At 36.9% G+C, this 25,506-nt stretch overlaps 1 protein-coding gene across 1 annotated transcript in view; it reads right to left on the reverse strand.

The window, feature by feature from the left end:
• Positions 1 to 25,506, reverse strand: part of EXO1 (exonuclease 1) — a 48,479-nt gene continuing 22,973 nt past the window's right edge. Inside the window, exons 11-14 of the mRNA XM_061382522.1 lie at positions 17,986 to 18,544; positions 14,324 to 14,425; positions 8,380 to 8,573; positions 1 to 5,639 (exon numbers count right to left, since the gene is read on the reverse strand). Coding sequence (XP_061238506.1) covers positions 5,501 to 5,639; positions 8,380 to 8,573; positions 14,324 to 14,425; positions 17,986 to 18,544 — 994 coding nt within the window. The 3' untranslated portion in view covers positions 1 to 5,500. The remainder of the gene's footprint in view (positions 5,640 to 8,379; positions 8,574 to 14,323; positions 14,426 to 17,985; positions 18,545 to 25,506) is intronic.

The following is a 25,506-nucleotide window of genomic DNA, read 5'->3' on the forward strand; positions in this document are numbered from 1 at the left end:
CCTAGCACCACACTAGAGGACTTTATTGTCATAGCAATAATAAACCCAAGCCAGTTAAACTCCTGAGTAGACTTTACAATGCCTCACACTAACCCCTAGTGGAAGATGCATGCTCATTTCCAAGTGTACTATTTACTTCGGTCACTACTTTCCTATATCAATATATGGCATACAAGTCAATCAGAAAACATGATACACACACACACAAAACAAGGAAAATGAAAACACTTTCAAGACACAAGATGCAGAACCAGACTCAGAGATGACCCAGATACTAGAAATATCAAAGTATTTAAAATCACTATAGTTAATATGCCTTGCATAAAATATGGACCATATGTGCATGAGCGGGTTGGGGGAATGTCAGCAGAGAGACAGAAACTGTAAGTTAGAAATACAAGAAATAAAAACAAAAAGCAGAATAACCCAGATGAAGAGTCAGGGAAAGAATTGGTTAACTAGAAAATGGGTTCATAGCAATTACCCAAACTGAAAAACGGAGTAGAAAGTAAACGTAACAGCCCTAATAGCTGTGTGACAACTTACAGCTTTCTAATGTGTGCAGCTGGAACCCCAGAAGAAGAGAGAATGGGACCTATATAGGGAAGTGAGACCGAGTTCAATTTGTTGTCACTTTATCCCATCTTTTCCTCCTTGTACTTTCAGCTGTGCTTCATGTCTTTCAAGAACAGAGGTTGTCTGGTGCCGATTGTCCAGTTAACTTTTGGAAACGAGGATAGTTGCTGGATTCCGTGCCCAAGGCACAGGATGTGTATCACTGAATTGTGGCAGGGCCTCTAGTCTAAGGTACGTATTTTAACATTTTTAAGAACAGTGTATACCTTAAAGTTGATGGAGTTTATTCCCAATGGTACATAAATTAATGATGCCTCTTACAATCATATTTTCAATTTGATGGAATACTATTAAAATAATATGATTTAAAAAAATTGTTGTATGGCAGAAACCAACACAACATTGTAAACATTTTAACAAATATTTACATAAATGAAAAAAACAGAATATGAAGGGCCACACAAAACAAGTAAATGGCCTAATAAATTAGAAGGCCACCATTTTACTGACATCAATACCCTAATAAGCTATTATGAGCAAACCTTGTCATAATTCGAGAAACCTGGGTTCAATCCCTGAGCTGGGAAGATCCCTTGGAGAAGGGAAAGACTATCCACTCCAGTATTCTGGCCTGGAGAATTCCATGAACTCTATAGTCCATAGGGTCACAAAGAGTTGGACACTACTGAGCTCCCTGTAACCACCACCCTAAATTTTATAGCTATCACTTCCTTATATTTCTCTTATTGTCTAATCACCAGAGTGGGCCTCCCTAAATAATTTAGTTTTGTCCTTTTTTTAATATGGACTTTTCCTCTCCCTTTCCTTAAAATTTATCTGTTGAGAATCCAAAGGCATTTAATCTGTAATTTCTTGCTGTCTGAATTTTGCTAATTGCACACTCAGGTTGCAGTTCCCTATTTCCTCTGTCCTCTGTATTTTCTGCAATTCTGCAGTTGGATCCAGAGGAATGATGTCTCATCTCCAATCCCGTGGCAAGACTAGAGGATGCTGAGTTCTTTCATTAAGAGAAATGAAATGTCTAGTTACAATGTTAATAGCAGCTGACACTCTAAACCTAAATCCATTAATCCACTGGGGATTGCAAAACAGTAATATCTCTTTTTCATTGTTAGAGCACTAAAAAGAGATTTATCTTCTGTTTGGTAACCCACTGGTACAGTATAAAGATGGGCATTCCTTGTAACTCAGTTGGTAAAGAATCTGCCAGCAATGCAGGAGACCCAGGTTTGATTCCTGGGTTGGGAAGATCCCCTGGAGAAGGAAGTGGCAACCCATTCCAGTATTCTTGCCTGGAGTATAAAGTATACAGTATAAAGATAGGGGAAATGCCTGATATTTCTCCTTTTACTTTCCCATATTCAAGATAATGCGTTGATACTCTGTCATCTTCTGAAGGTGACCAATTTTTTAAAATATGTTTATGATGGGATCAAACAAAGGACAGTTCCTATCTTTTCAAGATCAAAATCACCCATGTTTGGAGAGTGGGATCCTCTTCAGGTGTCTCCTTATATTTCTCTTATTTTTGAATTTACATTTTTGAAATTACATATTACTCACTAAAGACTTCTGTTTTAACAAGATCCCTCAGGCTTGCTTTTATACGTCTTTTCCAAGCTCTCATTTCTTTCAGTAAAAAGTGGTATATTAAGACTAATGATTGGGATGCTCATTGGTAAAGGATTGGTTACTTTTTTCTGGGTCTCTTTAGTATGTGTGGGTAGGTCTCCCGCACTGTAGGCAGACGCTTTACCATCTAAGCTACCAGGGAAGCTCTATGTATGTACACATACACATATATGTATATGTGTGTATATACATTCATAAGTTTACTAGTACTTCCAACTCAAGTTTATAACTACATTAAAAAAAATTAAGCTGTTCTGTATTTTGTCTTAATCTTTTTCCTAGACATTAAGAATCTTGGGGGTGGGGAAGAATCTTGGTTCTCAAGAAAATTGGGGATGAATTAAAATACCCCCCAAATACTCGTTTACCCTATCCCACATTATATACACAACAGTCCTAAAATAACAATTATCAGACTACTTCAAACTAAACCAAATGTTTTGCATATGGTCTCTTCTCTGTAGCTGTACTGTCTATATCATCTGGGCACACAGTCATTGCATATCATATTTCCCTTTTACCTCTCATTTTTAGTTGTATAAGTCACTATGTTTGATGGTCATCATCAATCTTTATGGTGCTATTTCTCCAGTTATTTTGGTTATTTTCTGATTTCTCAGGAAGAGCTTAAGTGAGCAGTAACTTCCAAATTCTTGTTTGATAGATGTTTGTATTCTTTATACTTGAAAGTTGATTTTGTTGACTATAAAATCTTTTGCTTACATTTTCCCTTGAGTATCTGTAACACATTACTCAATTTCTTCAGGTATAAAGAATAATTGTGGAAAAATCTCATGATTATTATTTTTTTTCTTACATGTCACTCACTGTCCTTGCCTATCCAGAGGATTTTTCCTTCTTTAAAGTAACTTGTTGTTTACATCTTGGTGTTAGCTGTTTGGGATCAATAATTCTGGGTGTAAGAGTGCATTTAAAAAATATTGTTTCAAATCTTAAAATTTAAAATTTTGCTGAAATTATAGGTTGTTTTTTCTTCAGAGACTCTTATTATCTGTATATTGGACCTTCTGCTCCATCTTCAATATCTGTGACTTGCTAATCTTTTAAGGTGTTTTTTCCATTTTGGTTTTTTTTTTTTTTAACTTATTTAAGGCATCATCTATCTGTATAATATTTGCTTGTGTTCCTTCTAGCTTTAATTTCTGAAATTTTTATTTCTAATGCTTTCCTGAGCTTGCCTTTTCCCCCCCACCCCTCTGACTTTTTCCAGTTCGAAATTTCCTTCATATTCTATAGCATTTCCTTAACTTTTAGCACATTTTCAAATGTACTGGTTTTGATTGGCTCAGTGGGCCTTTCTGGTAGATTTTCATTATTTGTAGAGATGTTATACTGCTTGAGTCATTAAATCAGTTTTGTAAAGGACTGACCTAAACATTTTTCTGTAGTTTCTTTTTAAGTAAAAATAAATTTCCTAAACTTTGAGCAGGCACGGCTCATGGGGGCTTCTCAGCTGTTTGCTGCTGTCGTTGCTTTCTCAGTGTTCAAAGTATACTCAGGCAGTATCCTGCTGAGATTTCTTGGCCAACTCTTCCTCTTCCTTTGTGTCTACTGTCTCTTTCCCACTCAAGCTTTTGTTTTACTTGCCAGCAGTTTCTCTTCTGTGGGGGACCCTGTTCCCCTAGAAGGGAGCCTTGGCAAATACGGGAAATCATCTCAAAAGTTCACATGGACTACAACTGCTTCAGTCCTTCAGATATAATTGCAGGCCTCTCGCACTCACTCACCATTGGGTTGCATAACAGTTTTAAATGCTGTTTGCAACTTAGTCTGCTCTGTGTTTCAACAATTATTCTGTAAGTTCTGTTCTCATGTCCATTAGATGACCTATTACCATTCTCTACTTCTCCCATATAGATGTCAGTACCTCCTTGCAGTCTTATGGCTGTTGGTGGTTTGTCTTCACCTACTTACATTTTGGGATTTAAATACATGATGCCATCTGAATTTGTTGTAATGTTGTTCACTGGTATTTTGACTTTGTCATCCAGTTGCGGTTATGTGGGGGTTCGGAGACTGAAAAACTACAGCACTGTTGCCATTTCCCTTTCTCAATTTGTTCTGTAATAGGAAACATTCACAGAAAGTTCCATTTTGCTTTTGTTCTTTGTATAGCCTTTTCCAGATTTTGAGAAAAAAATTGTCTCCATTTAAAATTTTTATGCTGTTTCTTAAAACATTATGTTTTTTTCCACTTGGACTATTTATCCAAGTCCTCTACTAAGTCTCATAAAAATTAAACTGCTCTGAATCCCTTTCATTTATCCTCTATATCTCAGACACTTTTATAACTGTTTTACTTCTGGTCAGACTGTCACTTCACTTCCTTACTTCAGATCTTCACTTGCATACCTGGTTTTGGTTCCCATCTATTTCTTTGCAGAGTATGGACAAATCATCGATTCTGTAGCTTTAGTAGTAATATCTTACATCACACCTAGGACATAAGTTTTAAATATAAGTTAAGGAATTTTTAGCCTACACTTCAAAACAGATATACAAGAGAAACAGGCTATTTTGGAAGTTTAAGAATATGAATGATATAAGTAGTTCCTTTCATAAGATGCTGAAAGCAATTTTCCTTCACTGTCAATCTGTAACCTACCAAGCTCTTCAGGGATGACAGAGCACTGTCCCATTTATGCAGTGATCTTTAACCCTTCCAACTACCCCTCCCATCCCAGCAACCATATTTCCAATTCAACCCTGAAAGACAAGAAAGGCAGGTGGAAAAAAATGAAAACACGGAAAAGTATAGTAATTTCTTATAGTACAAAATGATCACAGAATTGTGGTTTTCCATTTACCATCTTTGTATTTGACAACATTATAGAAATCTTTAGAATAGATTTTTGTTTCTTTAGAATAGATTTTTGTTTTAAAACTATGTATTTTGGCTGCACTGGGACCTAGTTGCAGCATGGGGACCCTTAGTTGTGGCAAGTGGGATCTAGTTCCCTGATCAGGGGTCGAACCCAGGTCCCCTGCATTGGGTGCAAGGAGTCTTAGCCGCTGTACCACAGGGAAAGTAGGAGAGTAGATTTTCCAAAGTTCTTTCTCTAGTTAGCTTCTTATAAAAATATAAAAAGCCAAACAAGAACAGTTACAAAATTATTATAAAAAATTGTGTTCTATTTAAAATAAATAGCATAGATCTAAGAACAAATCTTTCAGAATGGCCTCATTTCCAAACAGGACTCGAAATTGATAGAGATTCTCTTGCAGGCAACAGTCTCCCAGCTGCTTGCGTTTACTGGAATAGTGCTCTCTGAACAAGCATACATTCAGAATTGTTAAATATATCCTCTTCTTCTGGAGTTAGCTGGATGTTATCTTTGACTGGAGACAGGGGATCTGGCTTCTTACAAGAAGGAAGCTTTTCAGAATCTCTGCAAAATATAATAAAATGAATTTGGTGTTCATATGGTAGTGTTTATTCGATAATAATCTGCCTGGAAAAAATAGAGGTATATAAAGAGGACAAGAACCTCTACTGTATAATTTCTCTCAGTTCATTATGTAATACAATCAAATTCTCCTCTGAGTATGCCCCACAGAATTTGAGTTTTGCTTCTTAGTACCCATTCCTGCTTTCTAAATCATCTTTCAAAGGAGGTACCACACCACTACTAAACAGACACTAGCTAAGGTAGAATGATTTCAGTAAACAAACTTTAGTTTTTTTCTTTCTAGCATCCTTCTCAAGTCTGGCTGAGAAGCAGCGTGAGTGAAGCATGAACAAACGTTTAAGCCCTATCTTTTCACTCCTTCCTCTCTCCCAACTTTTGGAAGGAAGTTCTACGTCTATAAAAACTAATCCTATTCCCAAGACCCTTTTGGGGGGTTTGTAGTATTTAAAACTATTTTCATAATAGTATTTAGACTTAATCTACTTTTCATACTGTGCTGATACTTGTATCAATAACCTAAAAAAGGGCACTTGTGTTGATAATAAGTAAAGCTGCTGACAATGAATCAACACAGTATCACCAAACTGTTTAAGAAATATTGATAGTACTAAAAGAAAAGTCAGTCTCACTATGGAAATTCAAATTTAATTATTTAGCAAAGGGCTTCTCTAAAATGAACAGAGATTGTTTGTTATTTCTAAGGAAAAAAAAAAAAACCTTAACAGCATTAGTTGCCAGAGACAAAAATTCAAGCTTTCCAGTGAAAATTAGAATTTTGGAAAACTTATATCTGCCCCTTGACGCCTTCCCAATACTTAAAAGACTGCTGGCAAGACTGTGATTTTTAAAAATATTGTATAATGAAATGTGTCAACAATTGAAAGATAAGCACAACTCAGTAAGTCCACATTTTTCAAATGATTTACACCAATGTTATAAAATTATGAATGAGTAAAAGATGAACACCAAAATACAATATGAGCCAGTAGACTGTAATATATAAAAATCAATTAATATGGTTTCATATCCTATATTACAACTTTTGAGAAACTACCACGTACTGAATTTTGGTGTAATATAAAAGAAGGAAAATTAAAATTAAATAAAAAATGCTATTATGCTAAAGTGCATTTACATGTGGGATCAGATTTTCTTCATATAACTCAACCAAAACATAACAAATCAAACAAAGAAGCAGATATAAGAATGTAGTTCAGTTACATTAAATTGGACAGAAAAGATTTGCAAAAATGTAAAACAATGTCATTCTCACTTTTGTTTTGAAAAACATAGTTTTGTAAAAATATACTATCAATTTTAAGATGAAATGAGATTGTTGTTATTTTAAAATAAATAAATATTTTCTAAATGTCCCTTTTAATAACAGATTAAAAACAGATATAACCCATATAAAGCAAAGTACTTTTGGGCTCTCAGTAATTTTTAAGACTATAAAGTGTTCCTAAAGGCAAAAAGCTTGAGAACTGCTGCTATATGGTTTAATCTAGACTTTATACAATGTAAGTAAAAATTAATTGTCCAGCACTTATTACAAAGTATTTCCACTAATACTATCTCAACTGATTGTGATAACAATATCTACTAGGTAAAGTTTAATCTTTGGCCACCTCATGCGAAGAGATGACTCATTGGAAAAGACCCTGATGCTGGGAGGGATTGGGGGCAGGAGGAGAAGGGGACGACAGAGGATGAGATGGCTGGATGGCATCACTGACTCGATGAACATGAGTCTGAGTGAACTCCAGGAGTTGGTGATGGACAGGGAGGCCTGGCGTGCTGCAATTCATGGGGTCGCAAAGAGTCGGACACAACTGAGAGACTGAACTGAACTGAACTGAATGCTGGGAAAGCTTGAAGGTGGGAGGAGAAGGGGACAACAGAGGATGAGGTGGCTGGATGGCATCACTGACTCGATGGACGTGAGTCTGAGTGAACTCCGGGAGTTGGTGATGGACAGGGAGGCCTGGTGTGCTGCGATTCATGGGATCGCAGAGTCGGACACGACTGAGCGACTGAACTGAACTGAACTGAAAGTTTAATCTTATCATCCCATGTAAGTCACCTCCCCCAACCCCTTTCTCTTTGCTTTTATTCTTGGCACATTTGCTGTAATAAGAACAAGAAAATAAATTAACTATAAAGTCATGCTACTCTGTGGTTAATTTTGTTGTCTAACGGAAGTAAAGCGGTTCAAAAAATGTAGATATATGCCAGGTCAACTCTCTTAAAACAGTTTGCCATATACCATAGAAATCTGGCTAATTCATCATAAAAACTCATAAACTCATTGATTCTTCCCATTTTAGATGAGGTAATTTAGGGAAACAAACTGCCTTAAGTCCAGAAGTAACCATACAGCATTATCTTTCCGTTCTCAAGTCTGAAACAACTTTTAGAAGGAAAAAAAGCTGAGGCACTTAAGCCCTGGAAAAGTAGTTTGCTTAACAACATAGAGACCCCAAAGCCAGACTGAGAACTGAGGTTTTCAGTTGGCCATCTTTTCACTAAAAAGAAGATACAGAAACTGAGACTACATATTCTTACAAAGAGTCAGTTACAGGGACCAGAGGAAATTAAAGCTCTTAGGGTAAGAGAAAAAGAAACTGATTCATATGAAAATAGAAAGAGGAGACAGGAATTAAGATTATAGAAAAAAAATGATTTATACTATTTTAGAATCAGTAACACGGTAACTCACTTTTTAAATACAAAATTTTTCCAGAGTTCATTGATTTTGATCTGCAGTCCTGGCTTGTTCTCGGCATTGTGATGATTTCTCTTATGGACACTTGGTGGCTTCTTGCTCAGCCCACTGGCTCTGGCAGGTACTAAAGGTTTGATCTTGGTTGTAGAAAGACTGTCCACAGAACTGGATTTATACAGCCCAGGAATCTGAAGATTAAATGCTTGTTTTAATACTACTGTGTTAAAACAAACTACCTTTAATCTCAAACTTTATACACTGAAACAAAATTATTTATACACTGGAACAAAAAATAACCTATAATCAATGTGCAAAAGTGGGTTTAGGTCTGCAAAACTTATATAATATTTTTAACAGGTGATCCATGTACCTAAATTCAAGAGTTTAACGACAGAAAAGTGAGTCTCTCTTGCTTCGTCACTGCCTTTAGGCAATTGCTATTACTGGTTTCCTGTGCAATGACTGAATTCATTTACATACACACACCACATGACTGGCAGCATACTAAAAATCGTGTCATACTACAATGTGTACTTTTTTTCCTTGCTTAATATATCTTGATTTTACCAAGTAATGTATCTTGAAGATTTTTCCATTTCACATATAGAACTGAATTTTGTTTTGAATAGGCTGCTTATCTTTTCCATTGTATATATGTACCGTAATTTACTTAAACAGATCTCTACTGACATTTAAGTTGATCTATTGATTTTTAATTGAGGCAGAATTTACAATATTGTATTAATTTTAAGAGTACAGCACAGTGACTCAGTTACATACACATATATATTACATACATATTCTTTTCAGATCCTTTTCCCTTATAGGTTATCACAAGATACTGACTATATTTATATACACATATATATTACATATATATTCTTTTCAGATCCTTTTCCCTTATAGGTTATCACAAGATACTGAGTATATTTATATACACATATATATTACATATATATTCTTTTCAGAGTCTTTTCCCTTACAGGTTATCACAAGATACTGAGTATATTTCCCTGTGCTATACAGTAGGTCCTTGTTATTTTATATAGGCAGTGGCACCCCACTCCAGTACTCTTGCCTGGAAAATCCCATGGGCGGAGGAGCCTGGTGGGCTGCAGTCCATGGGGTCGCTGAGAGTTGGACACGACTGAGCGACTTCACTTTCACTTTTCCCTTTCATGTATTAGAGAAGGAAATGGCAACCCACTCCAGTGTTCTTGCCTGGAGATTCCCAGGGATGGGGGAGCCTGGTGGGCTGCCGTCTATGGGGCCGCACAGAGTCGGACATGACTGAAGCGACTTAGCAGCAGTAGCAGCAGTGTGTATATGCTCATCCCCAACACTTAGCTTATGTCCCTACCCTACTTTCCCCACTATCCCCTTTGGCAACTTAAGTTTGTTTTCTATGTCTGTGACTCTATTCCTGATTTGTAAATCAGTTCATGTGTATCATTTTTTAAAAAAGATTCCATGATTAAATGATGTCATATGATATTTGTCTTTATCTGCGCCTTGAATCCATTGACTTGTATGCTGCTAGAAATGTGGAGCCATTAAAGTTTTGTTACTGTTTTTTTTTAGGACAGTATAAGTGTGGTAATATAAAACAAGGATTTAAAATTGATGAACCTAGTAGAGGGTGTATAAAGAATGGACAGATTCACACCTGAAAGATGAAATATTAAATTAGGATGTTGGTGATAGGAAAAAAGGAGAACAAGAAATAAGACAGAGAAAGAAACAGGATTTAGATAGGTATAGATGTCCTGATTGTTTTTCTTTAGCCCTTGAAAAAGAAGGATCTAGCTGGATGTTATAAAGAAAGAGGACAACCCTAAGATTTTGAAACTAAGTGACACAGAGCAAATATTACTACAGCTGATAAGTGCTTTAAGAAGCACTGGTTATAGGTTAAAAAAGAAAGATGAGTTTGATTTTATATACTGAAGATGGACACCAGGGAGCAAGAGGGAAGGTTCATCTGGGGAGCTGTCACCAAAACAGAAGTGTCAGTTAAAACACTGACAATGCAAATCTGAAAGTATAATAATAATAAAAAGATGATGGTTTAATGTTCAGACGTAACTTCTTTTGAGAAAGTACTTTCTATATCTTTAGTCCTATCACTGCAAATAATTTTAATATCTTTCCAGACTTTTTACCATGATTATACAAACATGGGCTTCCCTGGAGGTTCAGAAGGTAAAGAGTCTGCCTGCAGTGCAGGAGATCTGGGTTCAGTCTCTGGGTCGGGAAGATCCCCTGGAGAAAGGAATGGCAACCCACTATAGCATTCTTGCCTGGAAAATCCCATGGACAGAAGAGCCTGGTGGGCTACAGTCCGTGGGGTCACAGAGTCGGATACGACTAAGTGACTAACACACACACACACATACAAACATACACAATATGCGTATTGTCAAGAGTTTAAGCAAACAAAAACACCATGCTATACATATTATTTAATAGTATGGTTTCCCTTTTCATTCAAAAATGATATGGAAATTTTTACAACACAGGATCTGTTTGAAAAAGTCTTTCTCACTCAGATTTTTAAAAGAAACTTATATTTTCTGTTGGCTCAGCTAGTAAAGAATCCGTCTGCAGTGCAGGAGACCTGGATTTGATCCCTAGGTTGGCAAGATCCCTGGAGAAGAGAATAGCTACCCACTCCAGTATTCTGGCCTGGAGAAGTCCGTGGACTATACAGTTCATATACATCTAGTCCTTGGACTATACAGCTCATACTTTTGGGGGTCCCCAAAAAGTCGGACATGACTGGGCAACTTTCACTTTATATTTACATATTTTGCATTTATATCCTTAATATCTTTCAGTTTTATATTTACATAGTATGAGATATGACCTTCTTTCAAATAGATGTACTAGTCACTTATTAAAAATATTTGTAAAGTTTCTATGCTTTTACAAATAAACATAAGAAAGTAACATTATTAACTATATAAATATAGCTTTCTTATATAAGAAAAATAATATATGTCCACTAAAACCAACAAAGTATTTAATGTATTTCACCCATTTATTTTTTAGATGTTTAGATTTTTCCCCCCAATTTTTCACTATTGCAACCAATGCAAGAATAAGTTGTCTTGTATTTAAGTTCTCATTATCTCTTTAGGTTCAAGTTCTAGAATGTACTTACTGGGTTAAATTATTTGAACTCTTTCAAATTGCTTTCCAGAAATGGCACTGCAATTCTTATTCTCCTCAATATGATTATCTTAAGTAATTATTATCCTAATTAATTAATTATTGGGATAATTAATCATACCAATTAATAGGATTATGATATCTTAAATGTGATTATTCATCTCAGCACTTTATACCCTTATAAAATCAGTAAATTAAAAACTTTTGGAAAAATAAGAGGTAAGAAATTATATTTTATTACTTTGCTGCTAAGTCACTTCAGTCATGTCTGACTCTGTGCGACCCCATAGACGGCAGCCCACCAGGCTCCCCTGTCCCTGGAATTCTCCAGGCAGGAACACTGGAGTTGGTTGCCATTTCCTTCTCCAATGCAGGAAAGTGAAAAGTGAAAGTGAAGTCGCTCAGTCGTGTCTGACTCTTAGCAACCCCATGGACTGCAGCCTACTAGGCTCCTCCATCCATGGAAATTTTCCAGGCAAGAGTACTGGAGTGGGGTGCCATTGCCTTACTTTAATTTGTGTTATTTGATTACTAATGAGGTTGAACATGCTTTTATATGTTAATCATCCACTTGGGCTTTTTGCTTTTGTGATCTCTGTTCATGTCTCTTGCCCATTTTTAAGTTAGGAATTAGTATTTTGATACTGGCAAGACACTTAATACATAAAATGGGCTTTTGACTTATGAGCTTTCACTATGCAGGCACACAAATATTTATATAGTCTGACTGAAAAAAACCCTTGACTTATCAGGGACCCAGTTTCTAGAAGGCCTTTTTGCAATACACATCAAAGCTTTACATCATACCTGCCCTTGGACCAGTAATACCACTCCACAGAATTCATCCCCATGAAAAATTAAGAACGTGTATAGTACTCAAACATTTATCAACAAAATCTTCATTGCAGTACTGTTTGGTATAACAAAAATGTTTAGAGTAAAGGACAAACATAAGAAGATTAGTTAAACCCACACCATGGCATATTTTAGTCATTATAAGTAATGTTACTTAAGTACATGAAATAGATCTTTAAATACTATAAAGAAAAAAAAAAAGCAAGTTTCACAACTTAAACACCTATTAGGTTGGCCAAAATGTTCATTAGGTTTTTTCCATAAGATGGCTCTAATAGCACTTCCTTGTCTATAACTTCATTTGAAACAATTTTGTTAGACAGCATTGTGACAGCTTTCATATTAGTGTGCTTTAAAAAAAAAAATAGTGAATTTCTGTGCAGTCATTTTAATATTGAAGATGGAATTTTAAAAATATTTTTGGCAATATTATACTTTATTATTCCATGATAGCTCAGTTGGTAAAGAATCCACCTGCAATGCAGGAGACCCTAGTTTGATTTCTGGGTCAGGCAGACCCGCTGGAGAAGGGATAGGCTACCCACTCCAGTATTCTTGGGCTTCCCTTGTGGCTCAGGTGGTAAAGAATCCACCTGCAATGCAGGAGACCTGGCTTCAATCTCTGGATTGGGAAGATCACCTGGAGAAGGGAAAGGCTACCCACTCCAGCATTCTGGTCTGGAGAATTCCACGGACTGTATAGTTCATGGGGTTGCAAAGAGTTGGAGATGACTGAGCAACTTTCACTTTCATTTTTCACTTTTCATTCCAGGAAAGGTAAAAATTTCTTGCTAGATGAAGATCCACGGTCAGGTAGACCAATTCAAGTTGACAGTGATCAAAGGGAGATATAAACTGAGATCAAAGTTATACCACACAGGAGATAGCTCACTCACATACTCAAATATCCAAATCACATGTTGAAAATCATATGCACCAGCTTGCTTATTTTAATTGCTTTGAAGTTTAGGTTCCATACAAGTGAAAAAAAAAAAACCTTGACAGTATTTATGCATGTGATTTTCTACTTAAACATAATTAAAACATTCTGTTATAAAAACAAATTGTGACAGGCAATCAAAAGTGGACACTGTTCAACAATGTGGAACAGAAGAGATCACGGAACAGAAGAACTACCAACCATACTGAAGGACAGTCTTTATCCAAAGAAAGTGATGTATACCTGTGGCGGATTCATTTTGATATTTGGCAAAACTAATACAATTATGTAAAGTTTAAAAATAAAATAAAATAAAAAAAAAAAGAAAGTGATGTGCATACGGTGGAATTGGAAAGGAGTCCTTTATTGTGAGTTCCTTCTGGAAAACCAAACAATTAATTCCAACAAATACTGCTCCCAACTGGACCAACTGAAAGCAGCACTAGATGAAAAGAGTCAACAGAAAACGTGTCATCTTCCATCAGGATACCACAAGGTTTCTTTGATGACCAGGCAAAAATTTACAGCTAGACTGGTTTTCTGATTTAACTGCCACATTCAGATATTATAACTTCGGATTTTCATTTATTTTGGTCTTTATAAAATTTTGAAAATAATGTACCTGGAACAATTCTTTATTCAAAATGATAAAAAGTTTTGGGAAGATAGAGTTACGAAGTTGCCTGGAAAATAGCAGAAGGTAGTGGAACAAAACAATGAATATGTTGTTCAATAAAGTTCTTGGTGAAAATGAAAAATGTGTCTTTTATTTTTACCTAAAAACTGAAGGAACGTTTTGGCCAACCCGATACAAATCAAGTACAAATATGGTCTTAAAGATTCGAAGGTAGACATTTTTGTGTAAATAAGAATACAGGCACTTTGAGTTTTAAATTTGCTTATATACATATTTCCTGGTAATAAGCATGCCCTGCTTCTGAAATTTAAAAGTAATTTATATAAGTGTTTTACCTTGTTTCTTAGAGGCGTGTCTTTCTTCGAAAAATGAAACAAGTGTAGCTTGGATTTCTGATTACCTTGTTTATCAAGTGACTTAAAATTGCAATCAGATTCCTAGATCCCCAAGATTGAAAAATAAAGCAAAATTAGATTTTTACTATCAAGATTTTATGACAACTGACCAATATTCAACAAAACATAAAACAAGTAAATTGAGAAAAATCAGTGTAAATAAAATGTAACTTCTCAGAAGAAAAAAAGTACTAAAAGCATGAAATACAATAAAAGAAAATTAATGTGGAAAGAATGATCTTTGCCAGTCTCACTACAGAAAACTAGTAAGAAATTTCAGCTGGAGAAGTAAATTGTATAAAATATAAATTAAAAAGCTCTAAGTGGGGTCTCCAGAACCAGAAGGAGCACACAGCTCTTCTTAAAATTGAAGGTGTTTATAACTGGTGGCTGAGATGGTAAAGAATCTGCCTGCAATGCAGGAGACCCGGGTTTGACTCCTGGGTTGGGATGACCCCCTGGAGAAGGGAATGGCAATACACTCTAGTATTCTTGCCTGGAGAATTCCATGGACAGAGGAGCCTGGTGGGCTGTGTCCACGGGGTCACGAAGAGTTGGACACGACTGAGCGGACATATGCCTGAGATGAAATTGACTTCTACCCAGGCAAGAGATATGCTTCTGTGTGTACAAAGCAAAGAACAATGCTCAACAAAGTCACAGTAATCTGGGGAAAAGCAACTCATGTTCATGGAAACAATGGCATGCTTCATGCCAAATTTCTAAGCAACCTTCTTGCGTAAGCCATCGGATACAGAATCCATGTGATGCTGCACCCTTTCAAGGACTTTAGAAAGTAAATAAATAAATTCAGGAGACTTTACATTTCTGCATTTTTCAAGAGGATTTAAAACATATATATATTTATCTTGGGATTCTACATAACATTATATACTTAAAAAGCAATCCAAAAGTCAAAAATATTCCTTTAATTTGGATTGTAACTTACAGAAACACTAACATTCCTTGCTCATAGTAGTGATGACTCTGGGCTATATTGTTTCTTAAAAGAAAGATCAAGAGTAAGATCCTAAGATTAATTAACCTCAAATAGGGTTAATGAACCTAATAAACGTAGAGTATACAGTTGTTGCTTTTCACAGTGAACCACCAATGGAAATCTCCAATGCATTTTCTTCAGAATCATACAGTAAAAATTATATTCAAAATGAAACGTCAGTGACACTCTAAAACATTTTCTGAATAAAGAAAGATAACATAATTTTTAAGTTACCTGTTATTGTCCCAATTGTTTGACCATTAATCCTTTTATCCTAAGGGAAATTTACCACATCTGGTGGCAAGAGATGATTTAAAGAAAGATTTTTAGTTTAGTTTGGTTTTTTTTTGGTGAGGGGAGAGAATTTATGTTTCTATAACTGTAAGCACAAAAATGACTGCCCAGAAGACAGACATGTGGAGAGTTTTGTCAGCATGACGAGCTCTTAGGCTGTGAGCTGGTAAGCAAGCTTTACAAAGTTAGTAAAACAGGAAGATGTCTATTGGAAAAGGAACAAAAATACCCTAAAGGAGTTCAGAGGACTTGAAAGTATCCTCATAGAAAGAAAAACACCAATACAGTATACTAACATATATATATGGAATTTAGAAAGATGGTAACAATAACCCTGTATACGAGACAGCAAAAGAGACACTGATGTATAGAACAGTCTTTTGGACTCTGTGGGAGAGGGAGAGGGTGGGATGATTTGGGAGAATGGCATTGAAATATGTATAATATCATATATGAAATGAGTTGCCAGTCCAGGTTCGATGCACAATACTGGATGTTTGGGGCTGGTGCACTGGGACGACCCAGAGGGATGGTATGGGGTGGGTGGGGGGAGGAGGGTTCAGGATGGGGAACACATGTATACCTGTGGCAGATTCATTTTGATATATGGCAAAACCAATATAATATTGTAAAGTTAAATAAAATAAAATTTAAAAAAAAAAAAAGAAAGAAAGAAGTTCAAGAAACAACTGTGATGGAAACCAAATAGTGCCCCGAGAAAAATGCAGTAAGACGTGGAAAATGAAAAAGATGGCATTAAAATGGAGGCTCATATTAAAAGAAACAGTCTTTAAAACAGTATGGATGAACTGAACACAAAGTGAGTGAACAGGAAAAGAGTAGCAAAAGTCTCAAGGGTTTGGTTTGGCATTTTGTTGTTGTTTAGTTGCCAAGTCCTATCCAATTCCTTTGCGACCCCACGGACTGTACCCCACCAGGCTCCTCTGTCCATGGAATTTACTAGGTGAGTACTGAAGTGGGTTGCCGGTTCTTTTCCAGGGGATCTTCCTGACCCAGGGATTAAAACCTGCATCTCCTGCATTACAGGCAGATTCTTCACAGATGAACCACCAGGGAAGCCCCTCTTACTTAAAAAACTGGAATGGATTTTGGATTTGAAGACATTAACTGATTTCAGCTTTCCCTAAATGAAAATTTGTTTCCACATTTTAACTAGGCTTTTTTCTTTGAGTCCAATACAACTCAAGTTTCCTTTAGGAACCTGAATAAAATATTTTCCTTTTGATAAACACAAGATATACTGATTTATTGGACTTCCCAGGTAGCGCAGTAGTAAAGAATCCACCTGCCAATGCGGGAGACACAAGAGATGTGGGTTTTATCTCTGGGTCAGGAAGATCCCTTGGAGAAGGAAATGGCAACCTGCTCCAGTATTCTTGCCTGGAAAATTCCATGGACAGAGGAGCCTGGTGGGCTACAGTCCATGGGGTCGAAAAAGAGTTGGACACAACTGAGCAACGGACCACAGGTACACAGAGACATACTGATTTCTTAGATGTTTAATATTCAGGATTATCAGACCTCAAAATTCTGTCAAATATTACCAAGGTTATAATTGTTCTTACAACTTGGTAACTACAGTTGTGAACATAAAATGACGTATGTGAAATTAGTAAATTTGAGATAACTCAGATTTAAAGAATGCTCTTATGCCATCATGTCATTTTAAAATATGACATCACTGGGTCTTCCTAGTAGTTATTTGGAGCTTTGATTTTATTTAAGTAAGAATAAAGCTATTTTATGAATAAGAAAAAATGGCTAGAATGCTTTTATTAATTTAAACAGAATAACATAAAATCCCTTACATTACTATCTTGTTTTATCATAAAGGGGACTTACAACAAGAATAATAAGAGTAAAAAATTTATATATTTCTTAAGTATTAAAACTTAAGACAAACACCACACGTTAATAGGGTCATTTAGTTATAAGGTTTCAAACATTGTCTGAAGGATTTAAATATTAAATTTATAATAACTTCAATAAGCTTATCATTCTTAGGTCTTAAGTGTTCCACAACTTGAGACACTTATCAGTGGAACACATAAGTGATGATTCAAGATATACAGCTAGATTAAAAGTATAAGAGTCTAAAATATGAAAGATACAGAGAAGTCCTTCAGGTGAGTAAAACATGAACTTTCTATACAGTAAGGTCTAGAGTGAAAAATTAGAACAACCAATTATTTCCGTAACACGGGCAAAGTTTCCTCAATTACCTGATTAACACCCTATTTTCTCTTACATATGAATTTGAAACCAAAGGCTTCAGAATGTGACTTACGTCTGAATCTGAATCCTTACTAGAAGGCTGAGAAAGTTTTGATGCATTTAAATTGTGTGGTGACAAGTCCATGCTTTCCTGAGACTGTGAAGAGCAACCCACGTCATGTAAGGGATGTGATTCATCACTTGACTCATCGCTTTTTAACGGAGCTACATCAGACTTCTCAGTATTCTCAGGCAGAGAGGTGGAAGAATCACTCTTTCTCCGGAACTGCTGCAATGCTGTGCTTGGAGAGGGGCTCGGAGTTCTTGAAATATCTCCAAGACTTCCAGACCAACTGAAACAACTTCTTAGTGTCCCCAAGGTGGGTGGTGATATGGTCCTCGTGAATGTGCTGGTCTTAAAAGACTGAGACTCTTCAGCCATCACAGTCACGTCATCTGGAATCTGCTCACTGGAATTATGCGATACACTGGTATCAACCAACTTCTTGTCCTCTAGACAATCTGGTTCACCTGCATCGGTTTCTTTATCTGTGACAGCAGTTTCAGCTAGAGGCTGGCTGCTTGCTTTCTTTGATATACAGTCAGCAGAATCCAGAGAATTGGAAAAAAACCTAACAGAAAAAAACAGCAGAAACAATGCAGAAATATTTGAGTTTGCTCACGAAGGTGAGAACATTCATAATGGAAAGATGGTTGCTTCTTTTTAAAAATAAATATATTAATTTCATAAATAAATATACTTTACACATGGCTGATCCGCCTGCCAATGCAGGAGCCACAAAAGCTGTGGGTTTGATCCCTGGGTTGGGAAGATACCCTGGAGCAGGTAATAGGAACCCACTCCAGTGCTCTTGGAAAATGCCATGGACAAAGGAGCCTGACAGGCTACAGTCCATGAGGTCACAAAAGAGTAGGACACAACTGAGCAGACATGCATGACACTCAAATATTTGAACAGATAAAGAAATATGCAACAGAAAGGACACTTAATAACTATTGTCTCTTATTCTGTAATTTGAATACAAATTAAATAAATTAATTAAAATACTAGTAAAATGAATTAGCTATTTACCTCTCATTTTAGCTTAACTCCTAGTAGTAAACTGTCTGGGAACTTGTAGTAGCATACTAATCTAACTAATCTAACTAATCTAACAGAGCCCAAGCTTTTTATATACCCTAAATATTTCTATACTATTTTAAATATTGAGGTTAAGACTTCCAAATCAATTACTAAATTCTATATTTCTAAAGAGGTACTACTTACTCAGGGTAGTAGCTTTAAGAAACTCACTTTAAAAACTCCAATATAAATGAAACAAAGATTGCATCATTACTCGGAAGGATGTATTCAAGTAGCATTTTTAGGTTTAAAAAGGAAATCCTGGAGCGTATGATGGGTTAAATATGAAACTTACAAAGAATGTACCTCAATAAGCATTAATTCAAAACCAAGATGATAAGCTGAATATTTACTAAATGCTCGAGAGTAAAAATCCTCTTGGCTTTTCATCAAATCATTAGCTCATGTGTGTGGGTATAAGGCAGAAAGGAAGCAGCATGTGAAAGGAAAAGTCTTATCTGGTTTTTCATTGAGCAGAAAACATTAGCTCCTTTATCTGATCACATAGTTCATTTTTCAGCAAACAATCACCTCTATGATACCCAAACATTTTTCTGTGTATTATCTCATAGGTAAGAGAAGTTAGAATAACAGAGCCCAAGGTTGTAAAATTAATCAGCTAAAGAACAGAGGATGATGGGTGGATGGCATCACCAACTCAAGGGACATGAGTCTGAGCAAACTCCAGGAGACGGTGAAGGACAGGGAAGCCTGGTATTCTGCAGTCCATGGGGTCGCAGAGAGTCGGACATGACTGGGTGACTGAACAACAAAGAACAGAATGAAAACCCAGAACTCCTCCCAGTTCATGGTTGCTTCTTTCCAAATAGCCTGTGGTGTTACTTAACTAGATCTCAAAAAATAAATATGCATTACTCTACGATAAGTATCTATATAATAAAGATAAAGACTTAAAACACACTTTCAAAAGACAGGCAATTGGAGACAAACTTTTGCATATTTAATACACTTCCTGTTATGTTACATCAAAAAGAATGGGGTGGGAACGACCACTGGCATATATGTTAGTGACTGGGCACCTGTGCCAGCTGTCTGATTCACATAACTGCCGCTAGTCTTGGAACAGTCTTATACATATTATCTTCTATATATTATCTAACCCATATTTTATAGTTAAAAAAATAGGCTTAGAGAAGTTAAATGGCACGTGAAAGTCTAAGTAAAGAATAGAGTGACAATCCAATCCGGGCCGACCTGACTGTGTGCTCCTTTCAACGCACCACTACACGGTATGGCTAATCAACTATGACTGGGAGTCTTTCCTAGCACTGTTACTAACTGCACAACCCTGGGAAAGTTTCTTAACCTCTTAGAGCCGCAATGTCTGAGCCCAAAATAGAGAAAATAACTGTGAGCTGAATATCTCATAATACTGTTGTGAAGAATAACATATAAAAAAATCTTGAAAATCAGCTGAGAAAACTAATTTAATAATATCTAGTTATTATTAGATATTGTTATATAATCTAGATCAGAAAATTATACATCAGAAGTTTCACTCACAATTATTATTTCACAGGAAGTTGATGCAGAAAAAAAATATTTTTCTAAGCTTTTCTTAATACATCCTCTGAACTATTAGTGAAACATCTCACTAAACTAGGTAAAACAGCTATTTACAGCTTCGAATGAAGATTTCGTTAAGCTTCCACAATGACTCAACAGCCAAGACCTGAAGAGATACACAGACATTCTTCTCATTTGTTTTGCTTGTTTGTGCTCAGTCATGTCCAACTCTTTGTGACTCCTGTAGCCCGCCAGGCTCCCCTGTCCATAGAATCTTCCAGGTAGGAATACTGGAGTGGATTGCCATTTCATTCTCATTAGCTGTCTCCAAAGAGGCAGAAAAAGGAAATTCTATTTTTACCCAAAAGGAAAGATAAAACACAAATTTCAAAAATTTCTCCAAATGACAGAATTCAACTTTCTAGAATGTATAAAGCAACATATATCATCTAGAAACCCATTTTCCATTTGTGCAGCCATGTTTTCATTATTGCATTGTTAACAAACATCTTTAATGAGGATGTTAATTCCTTCTTTAACAAAGGAAGAATCAAAATGATCATTTCACTGCACTGTGAATGTTTCCTTGAGAAGATCTGATGGGAGAAGGGTTTGACACATCCCCTAAAAGGAGCTTAGGGATTACCAGTGGTTCATTCCTTCATGACCATTTCCCATCATCATGGTTAGACAAAATTGGCTGCAACCTAACTTCTTAAACTTGAAAAAAAAAAAAAAATCACATTCTAAGTCTTTTGGAGAAATACAGAAGCTGATCAATTTTCCTTTTCTTAGAACTCCGGGAGTTGGTGATGGACAAGGAGGCCTGGCGTGCTGCAAGTCATGGGGTCACAAAGAGTAGGACACGACTGAGTGACTGATCTGATTTGATCTGAAAGTTACTAATTCCTGTTTCTAGTTGTGGCACTACTATCCGAATTCAATGAAACAGAGCTATTCATTGTATGTCTACCATCTACTGGGCACTATTTTACATACTTTACTTAGGTTAATAATTTAACTCCATCAGCAATCCTAAGATTGCTATACTTGAAGAAACTGAAGCACCTAGAAATTAACTTGCCCAAGTCAAACATCTCATGAGTAAACAGGACAGGATTCAAAATCCAGGTGGTCTAACCCCAGGGTCCAAATTCCTAACCCCTAAGTTATATTGACTCTTCAAATTCTTATCTTCACTAGCAGGGACTATGACAACAGCCATTGGCCCTCTAGAATCCACTCTTTACAGTGTGTTCAGAGTGGTCCATCTCGGGGTCTCCAACCTCTGTGGCCTGTTTGGACTAGTGAAGTCACTCAGTTGTGTCCGACTCTTTGTGACCCCATGGACTGTAGCCTACCAGGCTCTTCTGTCCATGGGATTTTCCAGGCAAGAGTACTGGAGTGGGGTGCCATTTCCTTCTCCAGGGGATCTTCCCAACACAGGGATCGAACCCGGGTCTCCCACATTGTAAGCAGACGCTTTTACCGTCTGAGCCACCAGGGAAGGCCTGTTTGGAACCAGGCCACAAAGTAAGAGGTAAACGAAGGGTGGATGAGCAAGTGAAGCTTCACTTGTATTTATAGTCACTCTGCATTGCTCACATTACCGCCTGAGCTCTGCCTCCTGTCAGATCACTGGTGGCATTAGATTTTCATAGAAGCGAGAACTCTACCGTGAACTGTGCATGTGAGCGATCTAGGCTGCGTGCTGCTTATAAGAATCTAATGCCTAATGATCTAAGGTGGAACTGAGGTGGTGACGCTAGCTTTGGGCAGCGGCTGCAAATAGAGATTATCACAGGCAGAGATATACAGAGATCAAACAAATCACACGCTTGCAGACTTATATCAAAACCCTATCAGTGATGGCAAGTGACAATTATGCTGCATCTGGTGGCAAGCTTTATAGTGGTGAGTGAGTTGATATACTTCAGTTGTACACGTACATCTGGTAGCAGGCTTTAAGTCAGAATGCAATGCTTATTTTTAGTTCATGTGTGGCCTGCCCATTATTTTATTTACCACCTCTAATTCCTTGCCTCTTTTCCACCCTGTACACTTGTCTCAGTCAGTTTTGGTAAGCCCACAGGCTAACCCTAGTGAAAATGAGTAAAAAACAAACATTACTGGGGAACTTCTTTGAAAAGGGGGAAAGACCCAATGATGAAACAGCAGAACACTCTAAGACTGCCAACAAAAAGAAACCTGCATTTAAAAGAAAATACCAAGAGTCCTACCTAAATTATGGGTTCATTGAAACATGCAATTCACATTCTCCAGGTCTGCTTTGTATAATATGTGGTGATTAGCTATCTAGAGAAGCCATGAAACCTTCAAAACTACTTTGCCACATGGAGACCAAGCACCCGGGATCAAAAGACAAGCCTCTGGAGATTCAAAAGAAAAAAAATGTGAACATGAAGAAGAGAAGCAATTCTTGAAGGCCACCACTTCATTAAGTGTGTCTACACTGAGAGCATCATTCTTAGTGGCTGACTGCAAGGCTAAAGTTAAGAAGCCCTTTACTCTTGGTGAGGAGTTGATCCCGCTAAGGACATTTGTCATGAACTTTGGTGGCACAGGTTCCCCTTTAGGCTAGCACCATAACTAGACAAACTGATGAAACAGCAGAGGATATTGAGGCATAATTGTTAGAGAGGATTAATGAGTCACCATGGTACACAATCCAGGTTGACAAGTCTACCGATGTTGACAAGACAACAATGCCTGTTTTTGTGTGATCTGTTTTTTAGGAGGATGTGCATGAGGATATGTTATGTGCACTTCTGTTGGCAATCAACACCACAGCTGCAAAACTAAAGTCTCTGACTGATTACATACCAGGAAAACTGGTCATTTTGTGTTGAGATATGCACAGATGGAGCGGCTGCCATGACTGGACAGCTTTCTGGTTCCACTACATGGGTCAAAGAGCTCATTTCTGAATATGAGTCTGTGTACTGTGTCATCCATAGAGAAATGCTGGCTAGCTGAAAAATATCACCTGAACTTAACGTTTTACAGGATGTGATTAAAATAATGTGATTAAAGTACACACCTTTAATTCAAGTCTATTTGCACAACTCTGTGAAGAGATGGACACACGTCTTCTCTTATATACAGAAGTGAGGTGGTTTTCTAAAGGTAGATCACTGGCTAAAGTTTCTGAGTTATGAGAGTCACTCCAGAGATTTCTTTTAGAAAAACAGTCACCACTGGTAGCACATTTCAGAGAAACAGAAGGGGTTGCAAAACTTGCTTGTGTGACATATTCAACCTGCTCAGCGAACTCAGTCTATCACTTCAGGGGAGAACAACTGTGTTCAAGTCAGCAGATACAGTGGCTGCACTCAAAGCCAGACTGGAATTATGGGGGCGACAAGTGAACACTGGGATTTTTTGACATTTATAGATTTTGAAAGACATTGAGCCAGGGCCTTCTTTTTCCCAGCTGGATGCATGATCACCTGCCTCAGTTTTCACAAGAGTTTGAGCATTACTCCCCTACCACAAAAGACCCCCAGACTCGGAAAGTGTGTATCCGTGACCCAATTGTGAACAAGCCAGGTGAACAGATGTTGTCCATGCTAGAAGAGGATCACCTGCTTGAGATTGTAAATGATGGTGGCCATAAAAGTATGTTTGAGACAACCTCAAACCTCCATACGTTTTGGATTAAAGTCAAGGAGGAATAGCCTGAGATTGCCACAAAAACACTAAAAAGTTGGCTTCCATTTCCAACATCCTAACTCTGTGAAGCAGGGTTTTCTGCAGTGACAGCAACCAAAATGAGGTTATGGAGTAGACTGGACATAAGCAACATGCTTCAGGTGTCACTGTCTCCCACCACCCTAGGTGGGACCATCTAGTTGCAGGAAAACAAGCTCAAGGCTCCCATTGAATGCACTCTCCCAGAATGTACCCCTTCTGCATTATGGTGAATTGTATAATTATTTCATTATGTATCACAATGTAATAATACTAGAAATAAGGTGCACAATAAATGCAATGTGCTTCAATCATCCTGAAACTATCCCCTCACCCGGTTCCTGGAAAAACTGTCTTCCAAGAAACTGATCCCTGGTGCCAAAAAGGTTGAGGACCATTGGTCTACCTAAAACAGGAATCAAATCACAACCCTCTCCTGATTAAAACCTTCTAAATGTTTCCTATCACCCTTAAAGACTCAAAGTTCCTTAGGTTGGGTCACAAGCCTTTCATGAACTGGCTTCCTTATTTCTCCTCCTTCATCAAGTACCTTCCTGCTCCTTTTTCATTCTTTTTCCAATTTACATTGTGGCAGAAGTAATAATAGCGGTGATCAAACAGCAAAGAGTTGCCCCCACGCTCCATACCTCTGTCCAACCTACATGAGTCTGCTGGTAAAATACCCGGCTCCATTCTTTATCTGCTTCACTCACGAATCATTTAAACCTAGGTAAGAACACTTTACATGCGCCCCTTCCCTCTCACCCTTTCCAACCACTGTCTCAGCATTAGATGCCCGCAAAACACCTCATGCATGATTTTGTCACTGTACTTACCACAGGGTATGGAATGATTTTGTTACTGACCTATTTTTCCAACTAGGAAAACTATTCATTTCTCAAGAGCAAAAACTATGTCTCTCATTTCTGTAACCCAGCACCTAGTATTATATCAGATTAATATGAGATAATTAATTATATAATTAAATTAATTATATAATTAAATATAATTAATTATATTAATATCAATTAATATGAGAATTCCACAGTCATCTGTATTTAAATAGATTTATAAAAGTACTTTGTGAAATTATATTTAACTCTTAAACAAACTAAAAAAAATAGAAAAAAAGAAGGTGGATCCTCCCTGCCCCCTGGCAAAGTAACAGAGGATATTCTGATGCAAAATGCAGTAAGGTCTACAATTCTTATT

The sequence above is a fragment of the Bos javanicus genome, chromosome 16 (genome assembly GCF_032452875.1).
Source record: "Bos javanicus breed banteng chromosome 16, ARS-OSU_banteng_1.0, whole genome shotgun sequence".
NCBI classification, from domain to species: Eukaryota; Metazoa; Chordata; class Mammalia; order Artiodactyla; family Bovidae; genus Bos; species Bos javanicus.